The 22,022-nt window shown below is 41.2% G+C and overlaps 1 protein-coding gene across 1 annotated transcript in view; it reads right to left on the bottom strand.

Annotated features, from left to right (window-relative positions):
• LOC308140133 (voltage-dependent N-type calcium channel subunit alpha-1B-like) overlaps positions 1-22,022 on the bottom strand; it is a gene marked incomplete at both ends in the record, with an annotated part of 213,483 nt that overhangs the window by 48,469 nt on the left and 142,992 nt on the right. The window contains 8 exons of the mRNA XM_080509811.1: positions 4,720-4,816; positions 8,867-8,887; positions 14,278-14,384; positions 16,383-16,442; positions 17,159-17,288; positions 18,761-18,893; positions 19,803-20,008; positions 21,285-21,968. Of these exons, the coding sequence (XP_080365937.1) occupies positions 4,720-4,816; positions 8,867-8,887; positions 14,278-14,384; positions 16,383-16,442; positions 17,159-17,288; positions 18,761-18,893; positions 19,803-20,008; positions 21,285-21,968 (1,438 nt within the window). The remainder of the gene's footprint in view (positions 1-4,719; positions 4,817-8,866; positions 8,888-14,277; positions 14,385-16,382; positions 16,443-17,158; positions 17,289-18,760; positions 18,894-19,802; positions 20,009-21,284; positions 21,969-22,022) is intronic.

Below are 22,022 nucleotides of genomic sequence, written 5' to 3'. Positions count from 1 at the left end.
GCGGTGTTAGGATTTGATCTGTTTTGCCAAACGTCTCCATTGTCCATTGCTGCAGTCCAATTAAATACATTCTAAGAACATTATTTCTATAAAACAGTTTGGTTGGCTTTTTTTAATGTGCAGTGTGTGAAAAATGTGCATATTGCTGTAACTGCATGACAGTTGACAAAAACTAAATTCAAAATATTCATCAACAGTTACAGTTTTAAAGAAATGAGAGACACAATGAAAAAAGTTTATGTTTTTCTTCATGGTTAACTGGGAATTGAAAAAGTTCCCACTTTCCAGTGGGAGAAAAACCCTCCGGAAGATGTCAAACTAGCAACTTCCTACTGGGAATGTGGAACATGTTGACATGTCATGTTGTCACTCAACATGACAACATTTCTGCATTCATTATTATATGGGAAATAATATTTCCATGTGTATTAAGCAAATAAAACCTGAAATAAAGGGAAAATAGCCAGGCTTCATTATACAAGCCTTGTCATGATATTGGCAATCATTTAATCTGTCTGATGGTTTTAATCAATGATGACACCAATGATTTTTTTCTAATATAGAGTCTCATGAGTTTAACCTCTTTGACTGTTTCTTGTTTTGTGACTGCTCCCAACTGTGAAAAATCACTTTTGCAAGTGGTATCATTTCAAGTTCCCAATGACATGAACGTTCAATTCAATTCAATTCAACTTTATTTATATAGCACCAAATACAACACAGTCATCTCTAGGTGCTTTTAACAGAGAAAAGAAAAAAACTCAACGGACCCACATGAGTAAGCAGGATTATTTGCGACAGTGGAAATAAAAACACCCTCTAACAGGAAGAAACCTTTGCAGAAACCAGACTCAGAGGTGGCGGCATTCTGCTGACCAGTTGGGGTGAGAGGATAGAGGAGAGGAGAGGACAGGGAAGACAGAGACACCTTGATGAGGGTAATCGGCGAGAAACAGACCCTGGTTTGGGTAGAGGGAGGTAGAGAGAGCGAGAGAGAGAGAGAGAGAGAGAGAGAGAGAGAGAGAGAGAGAGAGAGAGAGAGAGAGAGAGAGAGAGAGAGAGAGACAACATGACAATCTATTGAAATCTAATCCCCATCCTTAAAGTAAAGCAATATAGGGTGTGTAAATTCTTTAAAATATGATTTTATACTGCTTTGGTTCGAGGATCACAACATACTAACTAATCAACCTGCACCATATTGCCAGATTCTCATCAATGCATATCCGTATTTGTTTTCCGTTACGGTTTCTGTGTTGGCTGCTAATTGGCACAGACATGGTTTGAGAGTATGAAGCACAATAGTTTCTCCTGAGTAACAAACTCTCACCTTGTGTAGATTTGTAGCACAGCAGTGAAAGAAGCTGTTATGAAATAAAACAAGACTCTAATTTAGAGAGCATTGCACCTCCCTTCCTGTTCTCCTCCTCGACTTCTCACCTGATTTTTTTCTATTCTTTTCACTCCTGTGGCGGCATGCTGTGTGTTGATGTTTAACTCAGGCCACATTTACTCTGCAAGTCTTGATGCCCAAATCGAATTTGCAACCTGAATCTGATTTATTTGACCGTGTGGTTGCACGTGTTCTATCAAGGGACCCAAATGTGATTCTCACGATTACACTTCCCCACAAAATCAGTGTTTGCTAAACTTCACGCTGCTTCTGATCCAAGCTCCTGCGATGAAGCCAAAGAAATTAATGATGAGAAATGTCTGATGCTAATGTTGCAGTGCATGAGAAGTTTGCCAGGGTTTTGAAGGCAAAGAAGGAGGAAAAGGGCCATAATTGCATCTTGTGCATTTGCTGCCATTATTTCCTCCTCCGCCCAAAGTCTGAGATGTCATGTGACCTCCTCAACCAACCACTGTACCAGATTTTCCTCCTGTCAGATAGTCTCCATGATTCTGATTCATTTACCATGTATTCAATATTTGACCAAATAAGCTGGATGGTCGCAGATATGGTGACGTTAGAAGCGCAATGTTAATAGAATCCCTCTGGTTACACATTGGGACATATCCAATACATATCTGATTCAATTCCACATATAAATCATGCCTGTAACCTATCTCAAAATATCTGATGCTTGTGTTTTTTTCCTGCTCACATTGTCACATTCCACTGACAGTGTAAATAAGACCTAAAAGTGATTCTCATCACACTGCATGTTACAGCAGGAATAGCAGAAATTAAGCCATCTGGTTGGTTAATTGAGTACATTTAAAACAGCTATAGATTAAGCTAAAAGAAAACAAAAGTACAACTATCAGCATCAGTATCACACTCTACCTGATTGTATCGCCTCAGGTTACCATGAGCTCGGATCGGACTTGGAATGTTTTTAATATTAAGAGTTTTACTGTGGCTTTGTTTGCTCCTGTATTCATCAGTTTGGTCCGGGTCGCTCCATCTAGTCTGTCCTGAACCCCGGATTCAGACCAAAGAGACAGAAAACATTGAGTCTCCTCGTCACTCCATTGTTTTGTTTTTTTTACGTCGGTCTAGTTTTAGTCCGGAGCTCCGGAGTGGTCAGAGAGAGGAAAAAAAACTAAAACGCGTGAATGAGCATGGGGCTTATTTTTCACCATGTGGGTATTACATCGTGAATTTCTGCTCCTTTCACTTTATTTCTGGATTGTCTGAATTAGATGCTTCAACATCAGGAGGAATGGAGGTGTAGAATGATAGAATGCAGCTCTACATCCATTTATAATGGAAACCTACATAAACACATGCTGGTTAAATTTCTCTTTCACATTAAAAGGCTCATTTTATGGTTAAAAAAAATCCAGCTTTCATTTACAGTACAGTACTATGAAGTTTGTTTTTTAGTTGCTGATGAACCAAAACTGTTGTTTCATTATAAAGAAGTTCTGTCGGTTAGAAAATATTAATGGAGCACCTCTTCGTGGAACAACACAGCTTCATGCAGACCTCAGCCTGTGGTCATAACGCCATACGAGACCTGGAAGTGAAGTTAGTTACAATGATGTTACGATGAAAAGTGTAAAAAAATACGACAATGGAAAACTGCGTCTAAATTATATATCTCACGCAGCTGACAGCACAGCGCGCTGCGCTCTCCAGAGCCGCGGTGCCGTTATCACGGATTAAATTATCTCATTCCCTCGTATTGTTAACTTCAAGGAGCGACTTATATATTGTTCCCACGTGTTATTTGTATTTTTTTCTTTATAACCACTCTGGGGCTCCGTGTTCATTGTTGTTTTCATAAAATCGGTTCGCGTCTCTTCCGCCTTGTGAGTAGTGATAACTCCGGCGATAACTACGCCACCCCCCACCTGATGACGCCTCTGGCCCCGGTCTGGCTCCTTTCTGGCCCAGCAAAGAAGTGGAGCCAGCGTAGCACCAGTTTAGCTCCTGTTTCATGGGGGCTTTGGCAGTGAAAAGACAGCTGGTGCTAAGTCTGGCCCTGGCTCCGAATGAGCCCTGGTTCTTTCCGTTGGAAAAGCCCCCTGTTAGACCAGCATGGACAATCTTGAACCATCATTGGACCAGCACACACCAGCAGAAACCAGCACAGATAGACAGATAAACATCAAATTACGATAGGCGAGCAAAATCCATCAACTCAGCCTCAGACCAGCTATTGACCATGACAGACTAGTGTTAGGAAAGCATGGACAATCATCTGCTATCAGTGGTACAGCATAAGACCACCATAAACCAACAAAGACAAGCCTCAGATCATCATCAGATCATCATCAGACCTGCATAAACAAGCATCAGACCAACATAAATGGGCAAAAACCACCATAAAGCCACCATCAGACCATCAATAGAACAGCATGTTAACGACCAGACCAGAATAAACCAGCAACAACTATCATCAGGAAAGCATAGGATCAGCAGAAACCACCAGTAGACTAGTATAGATTATAATCATCCAAGTATCAGACCATCAAGTCATCATAAGCTAGTATTTACAAACATCAAACAATAAGAGACCACAATAGACAAAGACCATCACCAAGGCAGCACCAGATCAGCATCAGACCAGTGTAGATCATCATCAGCCCACCTTCAGACTAGCGTAGACCATCACAAGAGCCAGATTGGCAAGATGAACATCAGGCCATTAGACTGAACCACCATTAGGCCCGTACAGACGCCACCAAACCATTACTAGATCATCAATAGACCAGCACAACCATCATCATTCAAGCATCAGGCCATCATCAGAATATCAACAGACCAAAATAATCCATAATGTCAAATATGAAGCAGCAAAAACCAAAATAGACAAGCAACAGCCATCATCAAGCCTGAACCAGATCAGAATCAGACCATGATAGACCATCAGTGATACAGATTCAGACTCGTATAGAAATAAAGTATAGAACATCAACAGACAGCATTGACAGAAATACACCTCTTTAAAATGGCCTTGAGGAAATCCTGCTGTTCTTTCAGCAGAGATGAAGTCATGTTTTTGAGCAGAGCAGCTTCAGTAAAACAGCCACATTCAATCTTCGGTTTCCCACTAAACTGCTCCGGTTCCTCCACACTTCAAAGGTTAAACAGATCAAATCTTTCCGCTACAGCTGTAGATTTATATCTACTCTAAAAGCTGACAGCTTTACATCAGATACACACCCCCCCCCCTTCACACACTGTAAATGACTCATGATGGTGTGTGACTGTGGACAACCGCTGTGCCAGCTGCTTGCCGGACTACAGAGATTGGATAACCGTACCTTCAGCTTGGGCAGCCGTTTAATGGTCTTGAGTGGCCGCAGCACTCGGAGGACCCTCAGGGACTTGATGGTGTTGATGTCCTTGCCTTTCGTCCCTCTGTGCAGATTGAGAGCACAGTTAGCATGTTGGAGTGAAGCGGATCGTCAAGTCGGCCTCCATTAGTAAGATGTGCTGCGAGCACGGCAGGATCTGCTCATGTCTGTTAGTAGAGTGCATGCATGTGAAACAGAATCATGTTATTCTACAGGAACAAGATTATTTTACCACTCAGGTACTGTTTGAATCACTTCTACAAGCCAATCTGCTACAAGAATATCGGTCTGAACTCATCCTGACAAAATAACCTGGCTGTTTCTTCTCTTGGTTAGTCCAACATTTCTGTGCAGGCCGATGTTTGATTTGTAGTGCTCAATCAGAAACAACCATGTTTTGATGTCCAAACTTACAAAACAATTTATTTCTTTTGCTATCTCACATGTCAGGATTTGATGTTGGTACGTCTACCTTCACTAATTTCAAAGTTTTTGTTGTTACTGTTCCTTAATCATTTATTTCCTACCTTCTTCCAACCTTCCTTCCTTCCTTCCTGTTATGGAAATGTTGTTTTTGTCTCATGAAGATTGATGCCAAAATTTACAGTCGACTTTTCAAGAATGACCTGTGTCAGCACTTAAGGAAGCTCTGTGCTACTTTTTGCAACCTTCAATGTCTGCAGTGCAGGGAGCACGTGGATCTTTCTCAATATTCAGCCTTTAAGAAGGCGCTCTCTCTTCTCGCAAGAATAAAGAAAAATTGCCTTAAACTTTTTAAATCACTCTCAGTCTGAATCCTGTGTGTTCTGTCTCACTGGTTTTTTTTTCCTTCTTTCTTCCCTTCCTTCCTTGTATGTAATTTAGGTTTATTTCCTTTAACTTCAAATAATCCAGCCTGTCTTCCATAATATTTCTTATTTATGAGCACATAACTTTGCACAAGCAAACATATTGACAAAGTAATATTAGAAGATAATAACTTGCAGTGAATGATTTCACAGCGTGTGAAGTGTTTTGACCCCGAGCTGACCTTCTTCCAGTTGAATAACACCTAAACATTGAGCACGTTGTACAGTAAAGAATCTGCGCCTCCTCAGTGCAGGAGGCGCTTTTCTTTGCTGTCACAGCAAACACTGCACGTGTTGTTGGAGCTGGTCAACCGAGTGGGAGGAAGGTGTGGGGGTTTAACAACTAGCTGTTATGCTAATTGCATAGAGCGAAGCCGTCATTCAGTCAGAGACTGACATTGGCCAAGGACGGCGGGAGAGGCAACTTTATAATTAGCCGCTGACACAGACGCACAATGTGGCTGTCACTCTCTATAAATAGTGTTTTTTCTTGACTTCATTAAAAAAAAAAAAAAAAAAAGTAAAAACATCCCGCAGTGGTAGGGAGCGAGCTTGAGTCTGTGTTTGCGTACGGAGCAGGGAGTTAACGTGAAGGATGAGAATAGAAACATACAAAGAGAAGGTTGCAAACAAATGCTGCCAACTATTCCCAGTATTGGGCAAAGAATTAATGCTCTTTGCCCACAAACACAAAGGAAACCATTAAACAACAGAAGAACACATTAGCTGGTACGAGTGCACCTGTTCTCTTGGAGCAGCAAAATAACAGAAATAACAACTCTGATGTTTATTCTTCGAACAAATTTAGCCAATAAGAGTCAGATGGCTTGTGTCATTCAGTCATTATCCCTACATATCACACATTGACCTCATTACAGAAGTTAGTATTTCACCACTTTAAGGCCCATTTACATGACGATGTGTTCACGAGAAAACACAAAACTTTTGTTGAGCTTCCAGGTTTGTTTGCATGACGACGGTGCTTGTAGCCTCTCAAAACAACTTTTTGAAAACGGCTCCCAAGCGCCTTTTCAAAAACGCTCCGAATCCTTCTCTGGGGAAATAGGGGGTGTGGGGCGCAACTTTCCTGAAATGCTGCTACTGGTCATGAGCACGACGGCCGTAGTGAATAGTTCTTCTGCTAATGGCGCGAGGAGATGGACGATAACGACAATGTTTGGTCCCACAGTGTCACGACTCCCAGTTAGTATTTTCCTGGGACTCTGTAGTTTTATAGTCGAGAGTCACACAGAATAACAATCGCATGTCCGCATACTCGCCATTTCTAATGTTTATATCGTATTGTTCTCTGCACGTGTGTGTGTGTGGGTTAATTATATATACAACCAATAGCACCTACTTGTGGCTCAACATGTTAACTACATGATTTTCAGCATTTCTACTGAAACGGGAGTACTAAAATTAAGCGAACGGAATCAAAAGCATGTTCTCACTTGAACGGCTGTCATGTAAACCGGGCCTAAATGACCTATGTAGTGTTTCATACACCTAAAAAAAAATTACAATTATCTACATAATCAATATGCAATAAGAGCAAAGATATAAGAAGCACGGCTCCACATGTTTTGGAGCTTTTTTTTTCTTGATAAAAATCTCTACAACTAACTAAAATGGCATGCAGCTCTCATGCTTGGATAAGTTGGGCCTCCTGGCATGCAATCTGCAAAGTCAATGCCAGTCCTGCTGTTCCAGGACCTCGACACATTGAGATGGCAACAACAGTCTCCTCATAGCTTTCAGAAGCACCGTGGCTTCCAGGCATGAAACACTGGATCCTGCGGTTTGCAGGCCGCCTCTGACAAGCTGCTTCGAGTCTATTTCAACAATTTTATTTTGAAAAATGTTGTGATTGAGACTTATATAGAGATGCAGCTCAAAATAATTCAATATGCTATGAAAAAAGCAGACAAATTATTACAGGCTGTGTTTTTGACAGTCAAGTCCGAGGTTGTGAAAATGATTGATGAAAATAATATATTTTTTTAGTCCGTTTTTAATAAAAGTCCAGGGAGTGTATTGTTAAATTGAAATAAAACATGTATATTCTGACATTTTTATGCACATTTTTCACAAGTCTGCTTTATGCTTTATTCTGTCTGAGCAATCAGTGGTGAAGCCCGAAGCAGCAATTTGTCTCGTTATTCAGAGGCTCTGATGCACAATCAGCAGCTCATTTGCATTCAGCATTTGGTTGCTGGGAATATTTCCTGCAGGAAAACGCTGTTTACTACAGAGTATGTAAAATCAGCATCTTGGTATCATGGTTTTAGGCAACGAGCCATCCAGCCATCATTTGGACGATCAATGTTCTGAAAAGATGACTGAAAAAATATTCACCATTTGTCACCATCTAATTTTGCCTGAATTCATCTTTTTTAGCCGAAATATAGTGAATTGTCAGCTCATGTACTCAAATCGCAACCGACTTCCGGTTTTGAATTACGGCCATTAATGAGCAAGTGATTGGTCAATTGATATCATGTGGTCTATACCTTTTGAAAGGCGGCCTTTGATTACCTGGTGCATTCAAACGCTCAAACAGAGAGGAGGATTTTCCTTTCCAAGCCACTGAGGAATTACATATATCTGCAGAATCCACACAGGTGTTTATATTATATTGGCCTATGATCTGCTTTTTTATTTCCATCAGTTTTGTGCAGTTTGAATACAATTAATGCAGAATTTGTTTGTCATTCTATTGTAGGACATAAAGTATTTTTAACAGTAACTGAATTAACCAACAGGCTTATTTTCTTTAACATAAATTTAGTCATATTTCTTCTCATATTTAAGAGGAAAACAGCTGCTCTTCCAGGGAAAAGCCACTTTAGGTGACTTCAGCTTTAATCCTTTATTGATTGTTGCAAAGGTGACGTCTCTAATCACTTAGCCATTCGACCTATTAATCCCTTTTAGGCTTACTGCCAAAGTTTTTTTTTGTCTTAAATACGAGCTACAGGTTGGTCTTCTGAAAGCTATCCAGCGGAGCTCCCAATATTGTTTTCAATTCCTTGTTGCCCCAATATTGGGACATTTCATTCTCGAAAGGGAAGAGAGCAAGAAGGAAGGGAGCTCATGGTCGTATCCCAAGCTGCTTGGGATGAACGGCAGCAGAGTTAAGTGGGGAAATGTTCCGTGTTTAATATGTAGGGGGCAGAGGAAGAGGGGCAGGAAGAGGGGCAGGAAGAGGAGCAGGAAGAGGAGCAGGAGTAAGAAAAGAAAGGCAAGATCTCGGCAGTTCCCACCTGACCACGCTCTGTTGCGATCTGATGAGAAAAAGTTACGATAAGCAAGCAGACAAAACACGCACGCACGCACGCACACACGCACGCACGCACACACACACACACACACACACACACACACACACACACACACACACACACACACACACACACACGTGAGGAGAGACAGCAAAAGAAGCATCGTGAGCATGAAAATACAGCAGCGTTACTGGACTCACAACATCAACGCCCTCCAAAGAAAGCAGGAGACACTGAACTGAAGAGAAGCAGTTTGAAGCCCTCAGAGACGAATGTGATGAATTACCAGTGTTTGTGCAAAGTGAGTGTGAAGAGAAGTTATAACCAGAGAATGAACATGATGAGGATGACGATGATGATGATGAGAGGACAGTCTGCTTTACAGCTGCGTTCACACCACAGGAAAAACGCCCTCATTTCACATAGAAAAAGTCTGTTCCTGTGACATCTGGGTACTTTAATGCTGCAGTGCAGTGAAAAAGCATTTTGTAATGCTTTTTCTTTTCCAGAATATAAAGAATCTAAATGTTTGGTCAGTCTCGGAATCGGCAGGACCCAAAGTACTCAACACTGCAGGAAAACGTCTGAAAATATATTTAGGTATGCTGTCTTTATGTTCCATTGAATCAAATCAAACGTTTGGACACATTAAGACAGTTTGGTTAAAACTATCCATTTAAATTCGATATGAAAGCAACAGGACGTATTACACTGTGAAGGACGATTTAAATCTTCTGGAAAGAAATCTCCAAAACAGCCAAATCTGGAGCGACAAAAAAAGACCACTGTCTCTTCTGCATGTTCATGTGGAATTGTTGTTTTTCTCTGTAAAAGCACCAAGAAATGGCTGTGTTGGTGATAAAGGAATACATTGAACTGTAGTTGATGAACTCATGTAATGTAATGTAATAAATCTTGATGATCACATCTTACTGTTGTCCAAGAAAAAGCAGAAACACTATGGATTTGGTGAACGTGCCTTCATTAACATTTGATTTGTAGCATTTGTTCTCCTGTGGAAATACTGGAGAGAGGATATTGTGTTCATAAATTCATGTAGAATATGCAATGTGATTCACAACACCTGCATATCCTACTACAGCTTTTATTTAAGATATTTACATATTGTAATCGTTTTAAAATCTCTTCTCCTGCTCTTATTTTACCTACATTCTAATTTATTTACTGTTGCACTCTGATGTGTTTGATGAATCCCTCCAGCACCTACTCCATGGTGATCCATTTCATTTTTTGCTTGTTTGTGTGCGCTCCATCCAATCACTACATGGTAAACAAACAAACAAATACAGAAACAACACCATTTAGAGCAGGTTTTTTTGTTTTTTTTGTAAACAGCCTGGTAATGCAAAAACACTCATTTGAATACTGGTTGTGTGCCATGTAACTCAAGATGTAATTTGATTATCAGCTGAAAGCAAATGTAAATCTATTCTAATGTAATTTAGCTCCCTCTACGTATATTCTGGGAACATTTAGCATTTAGGATATTGAGGCTGAAAATGCAACAAAAAAAGACAAGAATCAAAGTATAGATGGAAAACATCCAGTGTGCCTGTTGTTGTTGGAATGGAAGAGATACACACCTACTGATCTGCATACTCTTACATCTGTTGGATAAAGTGTACAACCACCTTCATCGTGATCAAAGTAACTTCCCTGGCAGATTAGTACATGAATGTATTTTAACACCTCAAGTCCAAACATTAGACCAAAGCTCACACTCACATCTAAAGAGGGAACTTTTGGCTTCAGATCAGCAAAATAACCATTTTTCTTTCCTCATCTTACTGCCTAAAGAGAAGGACACCAGAAATGTGACTAATTCCAGACCCATTTTGCTAATTTCTCATGTATATTACAGTACAATAGATTAAAGTTTAAGAGATTTGTGTTCCTTGTTTTATCAGCACTATGTGGATCAAATGAACCAACACCAGCTTGCCAAGACACACGCTCTGGTTTTGGTTTTACTTGATTGTTTTGATCCTAATCAGGCTTATTTCCAGTCTACCCAGGCAGTTTTAACATCTAAAGCTAACCAAACAGTGATTAGTGATAACGTGGTTATTCTGACAATTATAACAATTGTACTATAACACTATATAACAGATCAAATGCTATAACAAGTCCTGCGTGGCAAATATTAACACCACTGTGTTGATCAAATGATATTGTCCAAGTCAGGAGGGTCAAACATAACGCCCATGGACCAAAATTGGCCCGCAAGATGCTCCAACCCGGCACCCCAACCATTGAGCAAATTGTAAACATTTCTAAGAGTCTATAGATTAAAAAAAAAACGCATTTCTTAAGAGGAGAGGACACAACAGTGAGATTTGAGCTGAAATATCAGTAATGCTCCCATGAACACTCGCTACCTCGTTGCTATCAAACGAGTCTCAAGGCCATGCTGTCAGGGTGAGTTTGGAAAAACACCCACAATGCAGCAGGAGAAGTTTTTTTTTGGACATTTCAATGTATTTTGCACCAGAAGGATTCAATAAAATTGTCTTTATGTTGATTTTAGAGTAAATATTCTGTCATAATTGTTTGTTTTTTGTGAAACTATAGACCTTTTCATCATGAATACTCTGAACCATGACAAAAATAAAAAGCCTTAACGTTCAAATTTAAAGGATATCATGGCATTATTTAACCAGCCTGACCTACTCATGATGAAATTGGGCTGCATGTGGCCTCTGAACTAAAACATGTTTGTCCTTCACATAGAAACAAGGGAAAACAAGCATTTCATTACATGGTGGGAACTAAAATATCTTGGAATCCGCTAATAGATGACCATGAATCCTGCTGGAGACCGTTTGTCGATTCCTCCAGAAGAGACATTAGTGTCTTTACAAATGCATCACTTTGTACAAGGTTGTAAAGTGTTGTCTATGTTACTCGTCCATCAAATTCGTCAACACAGCATCTTTTTGCATGTAATATTTCAAAACTAGATGAATATTGAAGGAAGGCTTGAGCACTAAAATAGCCAGAATGATGGTTTCATCCTTGCTCTGTGAATGCATCCTGCTGCACAACAACATGTATGTGAGCTGATATGAAGGGCAGGAAGAGAATGGAAGAGAGGATTCAATGAACGAGTGAATACGACTCAAGAGGGCTCGTGCAAACTGGACATAATGATCTTATTTTACCGGAAATGTGTTTTTGCCATTCAAAAATTTAAATAATTACAGAGGCTGTCCACTGCGCCGAACAGCTTAAAGTTAACCCAGTGTTGTTTGCGTGCTTGTTCCAGGAAGCAGAATGTGAACCTTTAATACATATTTTGTTGCCCTGCTATGAGTAGTTTACATAGCTCCTGCACATGAAATACATCTGATACGTGGAAAAACAGGTAATTACACTTACGTAACCTGAACACGGATGTAACACCAACACAGTTATGTAACGCAAACAGACTAAATGCCAGTGTCTTTAATTGTGGCTGCGGCAGCAATGATAAGAATAGCAAATAACAAAATATGACATTTCGCTGCGAGAGGAAGGATGCTGCAGATTGTAAACTCGGCCGACTGGAGATGGAGAGGAAGGAAAACAGAGGACGTAAATGGGAAGAGATAAATGTGAACAGATAGACAGAGAGGCATAAAGAGCAGACATTACCCCATAAGGCTCCTGAAAGCAATCCAAGCCAGAAAACAAAGAGGAGAGGGGAAGAAAGTGACAGAGAAAGAACACAGAGATCGAGTCAGACACGGTTAAAACACAGAGAGCAGCATCAATCTACAGCCAGCGAGAGACAACAACAATCTGAGGGATGGGAAGCGTCACAGAGAAAAATACACAGCCACAAACAAAGGAGAGTTTCTGCACAGAGTCAACAAACACTGGAGAATTTACTGGAATTCGCTGCAATTCAGAATTGTTTTTTTTTTCCAACAAGTGTTTAATCACATTCAAGGAGGATCCCAGTCATTGAACTCTCTTGTTTTTCTTCTTTGATGTGCATAATGAGGGTCTGAACCAGACGCTGACTGTCTGCCACAACAAGGCAGGAAGCAAAGAAACACAAACTTGAACTGTAAGACTGGATCAATGTTAATGAACATTTCAATCCACGACAATCTGCATCAAACTAAACAGACAAAACTATCTTCCTCGCTCCCTCCCTCCCTCCAATGTTTTCTTCATATTCATTTGACAACACCAGTTCCAGGTGAAGAAAAGCTTTACACGTATTTCACTGTATCGTCTGACACAGAGGTGGAAACCCAGAAGAACGTTCTTCCTGCTGTCAGTCAGCAGCGGACCAGTGACTGAAGCTCAGGCAGCGTAACGGTTCACTGTATTTCAGGACAGTGTTGATGTCCTGCATCGCTCCTCGGGATCTTGTCTTCTATTTGCTGGGGGATCTTCCTCTCTGGACTGCACGTGTAACAAATACCAAACTGAGCTGGACTCCAATTCTGCTTCGGTTGAAGGTGTTGTGTTGTTGTTGCCGTGGCTGTGAGGTCAGCTGGTAATACAGATGGACTAAGTTTGGTGGTTCGATTCCCCATCCTGCCCTGTCCATGTGTTCAGTTACTCCAATAAGCACCTTGGATGTGACCACAGTATGTATTATAGCAGGATAATACACAGGTCAACAGGTAAATGTGGCTGATCATGTAAAGTGTTTTAAAACTTGGAGAAATTATAATTTAACACACATTAATTAAAAAAAAGAAAATGTGCAGAAGAGTTGACCTGATAAACAGCGGTAGTTAGCAACAATGCTCAATATAGTAAGTAGATGTTTTCATCTTAAGTTAAAATCACAGGAAGTTATTCCTGGAATGAAACCTGCAGTGGTTGGAGAGACTTTGTTTCATTTTGTCAATGAAACCAAGTCTATCCAGTTATCTTCGGTTAACTTTGAGGAGAAAAAAGGCACTAAATATGGCCAATGTGGTTATTATTATTATTATTATTATTATTATTATCATCATCATTATTAAGTGTTGCTTTGAATGTATATAACCAATGTTGTTAAAATCAGATTTCCTACTCAAATTAGCCTTCATCAAACTGTCCAAAATGCAGCTGTGTATAAAATGTGTGTCCTGAGTCGTAAAGCTATCAGCGAAATCGAGCATGGCTCATTAAACCTACTTGCACGAGAGGCTGAGGAGACTTTATGTAACTAGAAGCAGAGGTCGACGCACACATGATTATGAAATAACTTCCAGGCAGCGCAAAAGTCTGGGGCGTGATGGGGGGGATAACACATTAAGTCTCTCGCTCCATTGACGGAGGAAGTGGAAAACGTAAAATGAGCTGAGAAAATACACAAACACGGTGAGTCAGCCCTGCAGGGGATTTTAGGGTCGTCGTGTGGGGAGGGACGAACTGGAGGGACTTACGAGCAAGCGAAGGCCACCAGAGCGCCGCTGACCACGATGAAGTCCAGAATGTTCCACAGGTCACGGAAATAAGAGCCCGGGTGGAGGAGCAGTCCCAAATCGATCATCTAGATTCACACAAAAGATCGGGAGACTTGTGAAGAGAAATTGAAGAAGAAAAAATTTAAAGCAAACAAGCTTATTCAGTAGGTCAGTTATACGAGGGGTTCTGAAAATAAAGATAGTTGAGTTGTGTGCATGTTGATGTAAGAATCCTGAAAACAAAAAGCTGTACAGACAGTACACGTTTATAATGAAGCGATGCTTTCGTGCCTACTACTGTAAATGGAAGCTTGGATTTTCTCAGCCATAAAATGTGCCTTCAATTGGCATTTCATGTGAAAGAGAACCTTTGTTGTCGATCAACGTGTGTTTACGTTGGTTGTAGAACGGCGTTCTATCATTCCACACCTCCATTCCTCCCCGATGTTAAAACATTTGATTCAGACACGTCCAGGAATAAAGTGAGGAGAGCAGAAATTCTCAATCTAATGCCGAAATGTTGAAAAATAAGCCCCAAGCTCATTAACTGAAAGAGAAAGAGGGAATACAAGATTTGGCCGGACAGATGTTTGAGGTGCTGAGATTTGCATCCTCTTTTTTTGGGCCAAGATGAGTTTTACATGTCTGTGTTAGTTAGAAAACACCAATATCTAATGTGGTTTGCAACATTTGATCTTAAAGCATCCATAACAGCAAATAAGACAGGGATGGAGGCGACACTGGTGAGAAAATATATAATACGAGTGAATGAGATAATAAGTTGTTACCTCAAGTTTTTACCGTGAGGGAACAAATTACTATCTCGTGGCCACTGATTAAATCATCTCGTTCACTTGCATTATTAACTTGAGGGAACGACTTATTATCTTGTTCCCAAGTTTTATTCTTGTTTTTTCCTCTAGGGCCGTTCCGGGGCTCCGTAGACTTCCCTGCTGAAAGAGATACGAATCCTGAGAGCATAGATGTTGTATAGACAGATTTTTAAAAAAAAGAAGAAAAAAACCCCCCAAAAAACATGCAAACTGTTAAGCCAAAGAAACTGCAGGTTTTTGACCAGCTGCTGGTACTTTTCAACTTCTTTTACTTTGGTTTTGTTTGGACTTCCCTGCTGAAAGAGGGTGAGAACTAGATCTGGTTTTATTGCTCTTCTTGTGAATATTGTATCATTCCCTAAAATTATTGTTAAGGCAAGTTCACCATTGTAAAAAGGATCTTGGTCTAAGTAAGGTGGTTCAATTCTGTGAAAGCTCAAACAATTCAGAATGCTGCCCGAGGAATGCATCAGAAAAGGCAAGTGACACTACGAATTTTACAAAAGGTTGTATTTGTGTGGATCAACCCGGAGGTTAGCATCGACCTGTTTACTCTCCCAGAAGGCAGATAGGTTTTTATTCCTGTAGTTTTTGTATTATTAAATGAAACTAACTCTGTGAGAAAACAGAGGTTTATAAAAGAAATGCTTGATTTGGTCAGAATACCAGTCTTCATGATCAAGAACCATTTTCAAGATTTCTGAATTTTAACATGAACCCCAAGGAGGAATAAAAGCACGAAAAGCAAGTTACACTACAGCTATACACTTGTTACTTGGCTCAGCATGTCATTGTTAGTATATAAAAAGCTAAAAGTTAGTGAAGTTTAAGCTCGGCAAGAATATTGTCAGAAGTCTAGTTTAGCTTCCTGTTCGCTGTTTTCCATTTTTCAGATGGAAAAGACTTGAAAAATAAGTCGTTTTGTATTTTTTGTTTTCCATATTGTATAGTCCAGGACATAAGTAATTCTAGCTTTTGTTCCCGTCATACAGTCGTTCACCTATGAAGCAGAAATGCTCAAATCTAACCAGGCACTAGATTTAATGTCTGCTTGGGGCACTCATATGAATCTCCACTGAGCACAAGCTTCCTAACCAGACTCACATTTACTTATTAGCGGGTGAAACAGCAATTGAAAACCGAGCTGGCTGAAAGAGGGAGGAAGTCCCAATTAGACAAAAAAAAAAAGTGTTCCACACAAGGCAGACCTTTCAAATCTAAAATGTACCTTGATGTCTCAGGACTTCTCACCTTAATCACCATCTCAAATGTGAAGACTCCAGTGAAGACGTAGTCCAGATACTTCAAGACCTGCAGAAACAGGAAGTCTGAAAGTGTCCTCTGTCATGACTCGCTAACAGATCCGGTGTGTGTGTGTGTGTGTGTGTGTGTGTGTGTGTGTGTGTGTGTGTGTGTGTGTGTGTGTGTGTGTGTGTGTGTGTGTGTGTGTGTATTTGTTGGTGGCCAGGATCAGATATGCACACTGTGCTCCTCTGTCCTGTCAGAGGTCTCGAGCTCTGTCAGCTTTGAGCTCCCCTGCACTAACGCTCATTGCCTGAGTTTACAAAACACACACACACACACACACACACACACACACACACACACACACAAACACACACACACACACACACACGCACACACACACACACACACACACACACACACACACACACACGCACACACACCATCACCTCAGTTCCCCTCTGTGCCCCGGCTGGAATGCTAATTAACTCTGCTTGTCTGTCAAAATATAAATAAAAACAAAACCTGGAGTCTCGTGTCCACGAGTACTTTCATTCTGAATGTGGACAAACATCTTACTCATCGGAAGAGGAGCTAAAGAAACTTATTATGGAAATGTAAAATTGGTTTGGCATCAAAGCTCCAGAGTAAATTACTTTAAAAAGCTTTCTGTGTGTGTGTGTACGTGTGGTGGGGTTTTTTTTTTCCCTTTGTCCCTCTGTGTTTGTTTACGCGCTCCTCCAGATGTTTGTTTATGACGGCCGGCTGTCAGGCCCACTCACGTTGTTGCGCGGCGCGTTGGCCTGCACGGGGTCCTCGGCTGCCAGGGCGATGCTGCTCATGGTGATGACCATCAGGATGCACATCTCAAAGTAGCGCAGGTTGACCACATAGTGACACAGCCGCCGCACCCTGCAAGGCCACACGCACGCGTCAACAAACACGCCACGTGTGCAGCCATTCATTTAAAGTTCATTTTGAGAGGTGACGTAGCCTCGTGACTGTTGGTGAAAGTAAGGAAGAAAGGTGAAGAAAGGCTGCATCATCCTGTGGAGGGCAAACATGTACTTCCAGAGCAGCTCCAGATTCACTCAGAAAAGGCAATACAGCATGCATATGAGAGAAGTGAGCTTGTGACTGGACCTTCGCTGATTTGAAGCACGCTGGAACGTGTAGTGAAGGCCAACTCTGAAAACAATGGGCTGGGATTAACACGATTTCTTACATAGCAATGGCATGCATCCTTCTAAACTGGAACCAGTAAAGACCCCCAATATTCAATATTAAACTAATTCTGACTGAAACGCTGAGGTTAAAACAAAGGATGTACACTTTATAAAATAAAGTAAAATAAGGGATTTGTCTTCACACAGATTTGGAAAGATTTTTTTTAACCTCTGACTCTGAGGATTTACTTCAATATTTGAATTTGCATTATATATAACAAAAAAACAAACAAAAATTGTCACTATTCTGACCATTGCCTCAACTACAATATTGTTTTGTTTGTTTTGTTGTCTGTTCTGTTTGGGCTCTATTTGTTTGGAAAAAGTTCAAAATATGTAAATAAAAAGAAAAGTAAAAAAAAAAAAAAAAAAGAAAACAATGGGCGAAAACCTTAAAATCTCTGTATTGGAATATAACCTTAATAATAATTCTCTACCGACAGAGAGAAGTTGATTTTCTAAACGGCGGCTGTGGCTCAGTACATCAAGGTTGCAGGTTCGATCCTCCATCTCCACTGGCCCCTTGAGCAATTTAATCGAATTTAATTGCATGTGAACAATAACACAAGTTGTTCTCCGACCCTCCTTGCCTCCCTACAGGACCTCTGACAGTGAAACTGAAAATTGATGGTCTGAGCCTCCTGCTCTCATCACATCTGCATCCAGTGGATTTATGACTGTCGTCCTCTGTCTCCGTCTTATCCTTTTCTCTTCTTCTTTCTCTTTAATGAGCAGAGTTTGAAAACAAGGTGAAATTGCTCTATGAAATCTGTGATGGTGCTCTAATTTTGACCAGACATATGAGATTTTGACGACCAAGTGAAATAAAATCTGTCTATATACACACAATACCAGCAACATGCCAACATGCTTTCCACTGTGCTGCTTCAGCTTGTTGGAGACTACTTTGTGGATGCAGTTTACGATAGTTCTTTGTTTTGTAATGATTTTTGGAGTTTTGTAGGAATGCTGGTAATGTGTACACAGACATAACAGCGTGTTGTCTTTCTAAAGGTGATCGTGACTGAAGTTTGAACTCCTAACATCAGCCCTACATTTACTAGTTCAAGGATCACCCTAGCGTGTCAGTGCAATTGATTTGAACCTCACAGATTGACCCCATTGTCTCCCAACACGCCTCCTCCAGGTTGAACTCACGGGTTTGTTGGTCCAAAGACGAACATAGAGCTGTAGGGGAGGATCTGCCGAGGCCCGTTGGCTGCTGCTTCCTCCTCCTCCAGATCCTTTTTCTCCTCACTCAGTCGGAAGTTGTCACAGTCGATGTTGTTCACTGGAGGGAAGACAATGATCATTAAACCGGAGAAGAGTTGTCACAGGATATAAAGCAAGCGGTTGGTTTTAGTGCTATAAAATAACATGAATCAATACCCAGCCACATGACAAAGAGAACATTTCTCTGGCAGGGTGGCTGCAGAATTAAGGTGTGTTAAAAAATAAGAAACTGCAAAGAATAGCAGTAAATAAGTACAAACAAGCTGATAAACCTGAATAGAAATGGGTGCATTTTGTGTATTCTACCACTAGAATTTGAAGGCTAAAAAAAGGCTAATAATATAAACATGCAATAATGTACGCTGCACAACAAAACCATCAGGTATAGTAACAACAATGCTATGCCCCACAGATCAACCAGTTTTAAAGGTCCCACTTTATAGTTTTTAAAACAATTTCATATCGGTGTCAGAGGTCCAACAATATTGTATTCAAAGTGTATTTCTCCAAATCCACAGCAGAATATTATTTTACTCTGGATTTGGACAAATACTTAATTAACTACTTAGTTTTGTTATAATAGTTCAGGTAACTCATGAAAATTTAACAAATGTCCCATCTTCTCCACTTGGTTTGTCTACAATGCCATTTACACAACAATTTTTTTAAATGAAAATGCATCATTTTTGTATTTTTCGCTTCAGGAAAGTTTTACATTTCCATGGCAATATTTTTGCAAACAATGTCAGTTGCCTTAAATGCTGAAAGCAATGTAGTTAGGATGTTGGACCATTAGTGGGTGCTGTTGCTGATATTTGTAAAGGAACCACACACACGCACACAGAGAACAACGCACTATAAACACCAACAATTGCGAGTATCGTTTTTGTGTGAACAAACACCCATTGAAAGTTTTCCATTTTCACTTGTAGACACAGCTGCTGTGTGAACGGGGCCTGAGACTCACTGGGGATAATGGTGGTCTCTCCAGGCGGGGCGGTAATCGTGACGGGGATGTGGATGGCGTTGCTGTTGAGGCCGGCCTGGCTCGCCCTCGTGGAGTTCTTCTGGTTGTCGGCATCCTCTTGCTTTTCCGCGAGACTCAGGCCGCTCCGCGTCGGCTGCAGAGGACTGCCGGCGAGGCCGTCCTCCTCAGCGTCAGCTTGCCTCTCCCTGTGGAAAAAGACGGGTTCAGTATGAAATATGCCGTAATATTCTGGCTCAAGTCCAGAACAGAGCGTATCCACACTGGTTAGTCGTGGGGTAAAGAAGCTCAGACACCATGATATAATCGTTCACATTGATGATCCATTATATTTCTATCTTAATACCTGTTTTAGATGTACATTTTAAAAACTGATTTGTCTGAATGCTGGCAACCTTTGGAACTTGTAATCAATACTTGTAAAATATTTCAAATCCCACCAATGACAGCTCATTGATCATCAGGCACTCTGTTAAGGGCAGGGGTTATTTGTGTGGGGAGCAGGCTCTCCAGGTACAAGGGTTTTCTGTGTTTTTCCCACAACTGATACAAAAACATGTATCTTGGTTTCAAAATTAAACATTTGTCCCTTTTTGCGTGAGACATTTAAAACCCTGGAAATCTGTTGGATTACAGCAGCTGTTACAGCTCAAATGCAGAAATTGTGCAGAAAATGTGCTCTTATTATTGCCTCCAGCATGGTTTCACTAAATTAACATACTAGCAAGGTTAGATACTCAATAAGGCTTGTAAAAACATGTACACATTATGTTGAAATTGTAATCATTTTCAGTACTAATTGTTTAGTTTTGATAAAATATAGACGCTTTGATCATGTGCAATTTTGAAAGGAAAACTTAATTAAAAGGTAACGGCCATCATGGCACTATTTTACCGTTCCGCCCCGATCTACATGGAATTCTGCTGCATATGAGCCCTGAACTAACATGGTTGTGCAACTCCTGGTCTGAAGTGAAGTAAGCGACTTATGACAGACTTCTGACTGATAATGATGCCAGTGACAAACTGCAAGCAGTCAGTGGCCTGGGCTTTTGAATGAGAAGCTTCTTTAAAATTTGCGAGCTGCTAAATAAAACAAAGCTGGATTTGTTTTATTCAACTTGAAGAGTAATTTGACAAATTTCTATGTCGGCATCAAATCATAATCGTCATTGATGAGACACAGAGAGCTAATTCTGTCCAGCCAAATGGACTGTTAACTAAAACTATGAATACACGATCCTTTTGCTCAATAAAATTACATTTCCATGTAAAAAAATATTAGAGTGGTAACAGAAGTCTGTATCTGTCCTAATCTAGTGTACAAAAAGGTAAGTTCATATAATTGTCATGAGGTATTAGAATATTACTTGAATGAATGTAAAATTAAAGGCATTTACACGAGGAGCAGATAAAAAAAACTGTCTGTCTCTGCAGAGCGTCCTGTGGTCTACATCGCGGTACCTTTGTCCTTTGGTGCCGTTCTTGCTCTTCCTGGAGTCTTCTCCGTTCAGAGTGGACTGAGCCCTGACCATGCGGGAGCAGCGTCCTTTCCTCTCTCCGTTACTGTCACTCCCGCCCCCACCTTTCCCCCTCCGCTCTCCGTTTGCACCGTTTGCCAGCATCCCGTTGCCCTCCTTGGACGGACGATGGGAGTGATGGTGGCGATGCCCCTTTTCTTCTCCCGCCCGCACGTCGTGGGCGTCCTCCTCCGGGGAGCCTGCCTGGTGTTGGTGTCTGTGCCCATCCCCCCTCCTCTCGCCGTTGTGCTCTCTGCCCCTGCTGTGGTGGGAGTGGTGCCTCCCCCCGCGCCCCTCGCCACCGTCCCTGCCTTCCCCGTTCCTGTCGCAGTGTCGGTGGTGCTTCCTGGGACGCCCGTGGAAGCCGTCCCCCACCGTGTCCTCCTCCGGCATGCCGTCGGCGGGCCAGCCCGGCTTGTCTCCACTCCTGGACTCCACCATGAGTGGCCGGTCCAGGTGTGTCTTCATGTCCGGGTGCAGGTGGAGGGCGCTGGACATCCTCAGGCGTTCCTCGGGGTCCAGCTCGTTGAAGAGGGCCTCGCTGCTCGCCCTCATGTTGTGTTTCCTCAGCTGGTTGGTCCTCTGCTCCCACACTGACATGGTCTTTGCCGAGCGCTGCTGCTCTTTGCTGCTACAATCCACAAAGAAACACGATGTGACCAAACGACAACACACACAAAAA

The sequence above is a fragment of the Blennius ocellaris genome (assembly GCF_963422515.1).
Source record: "Blennius ocellaris genome assembly, chromosome: 15".
Lineage (NCBI taxonomy): Eukaryota > Metazoa > Chordata > Actinopteri > Blenniiformes > Blenniidae > Blennius > Blennius ocellaris.
This window is presented reverse-complemented; position numbering and strand designations above follow the sequence as displayed.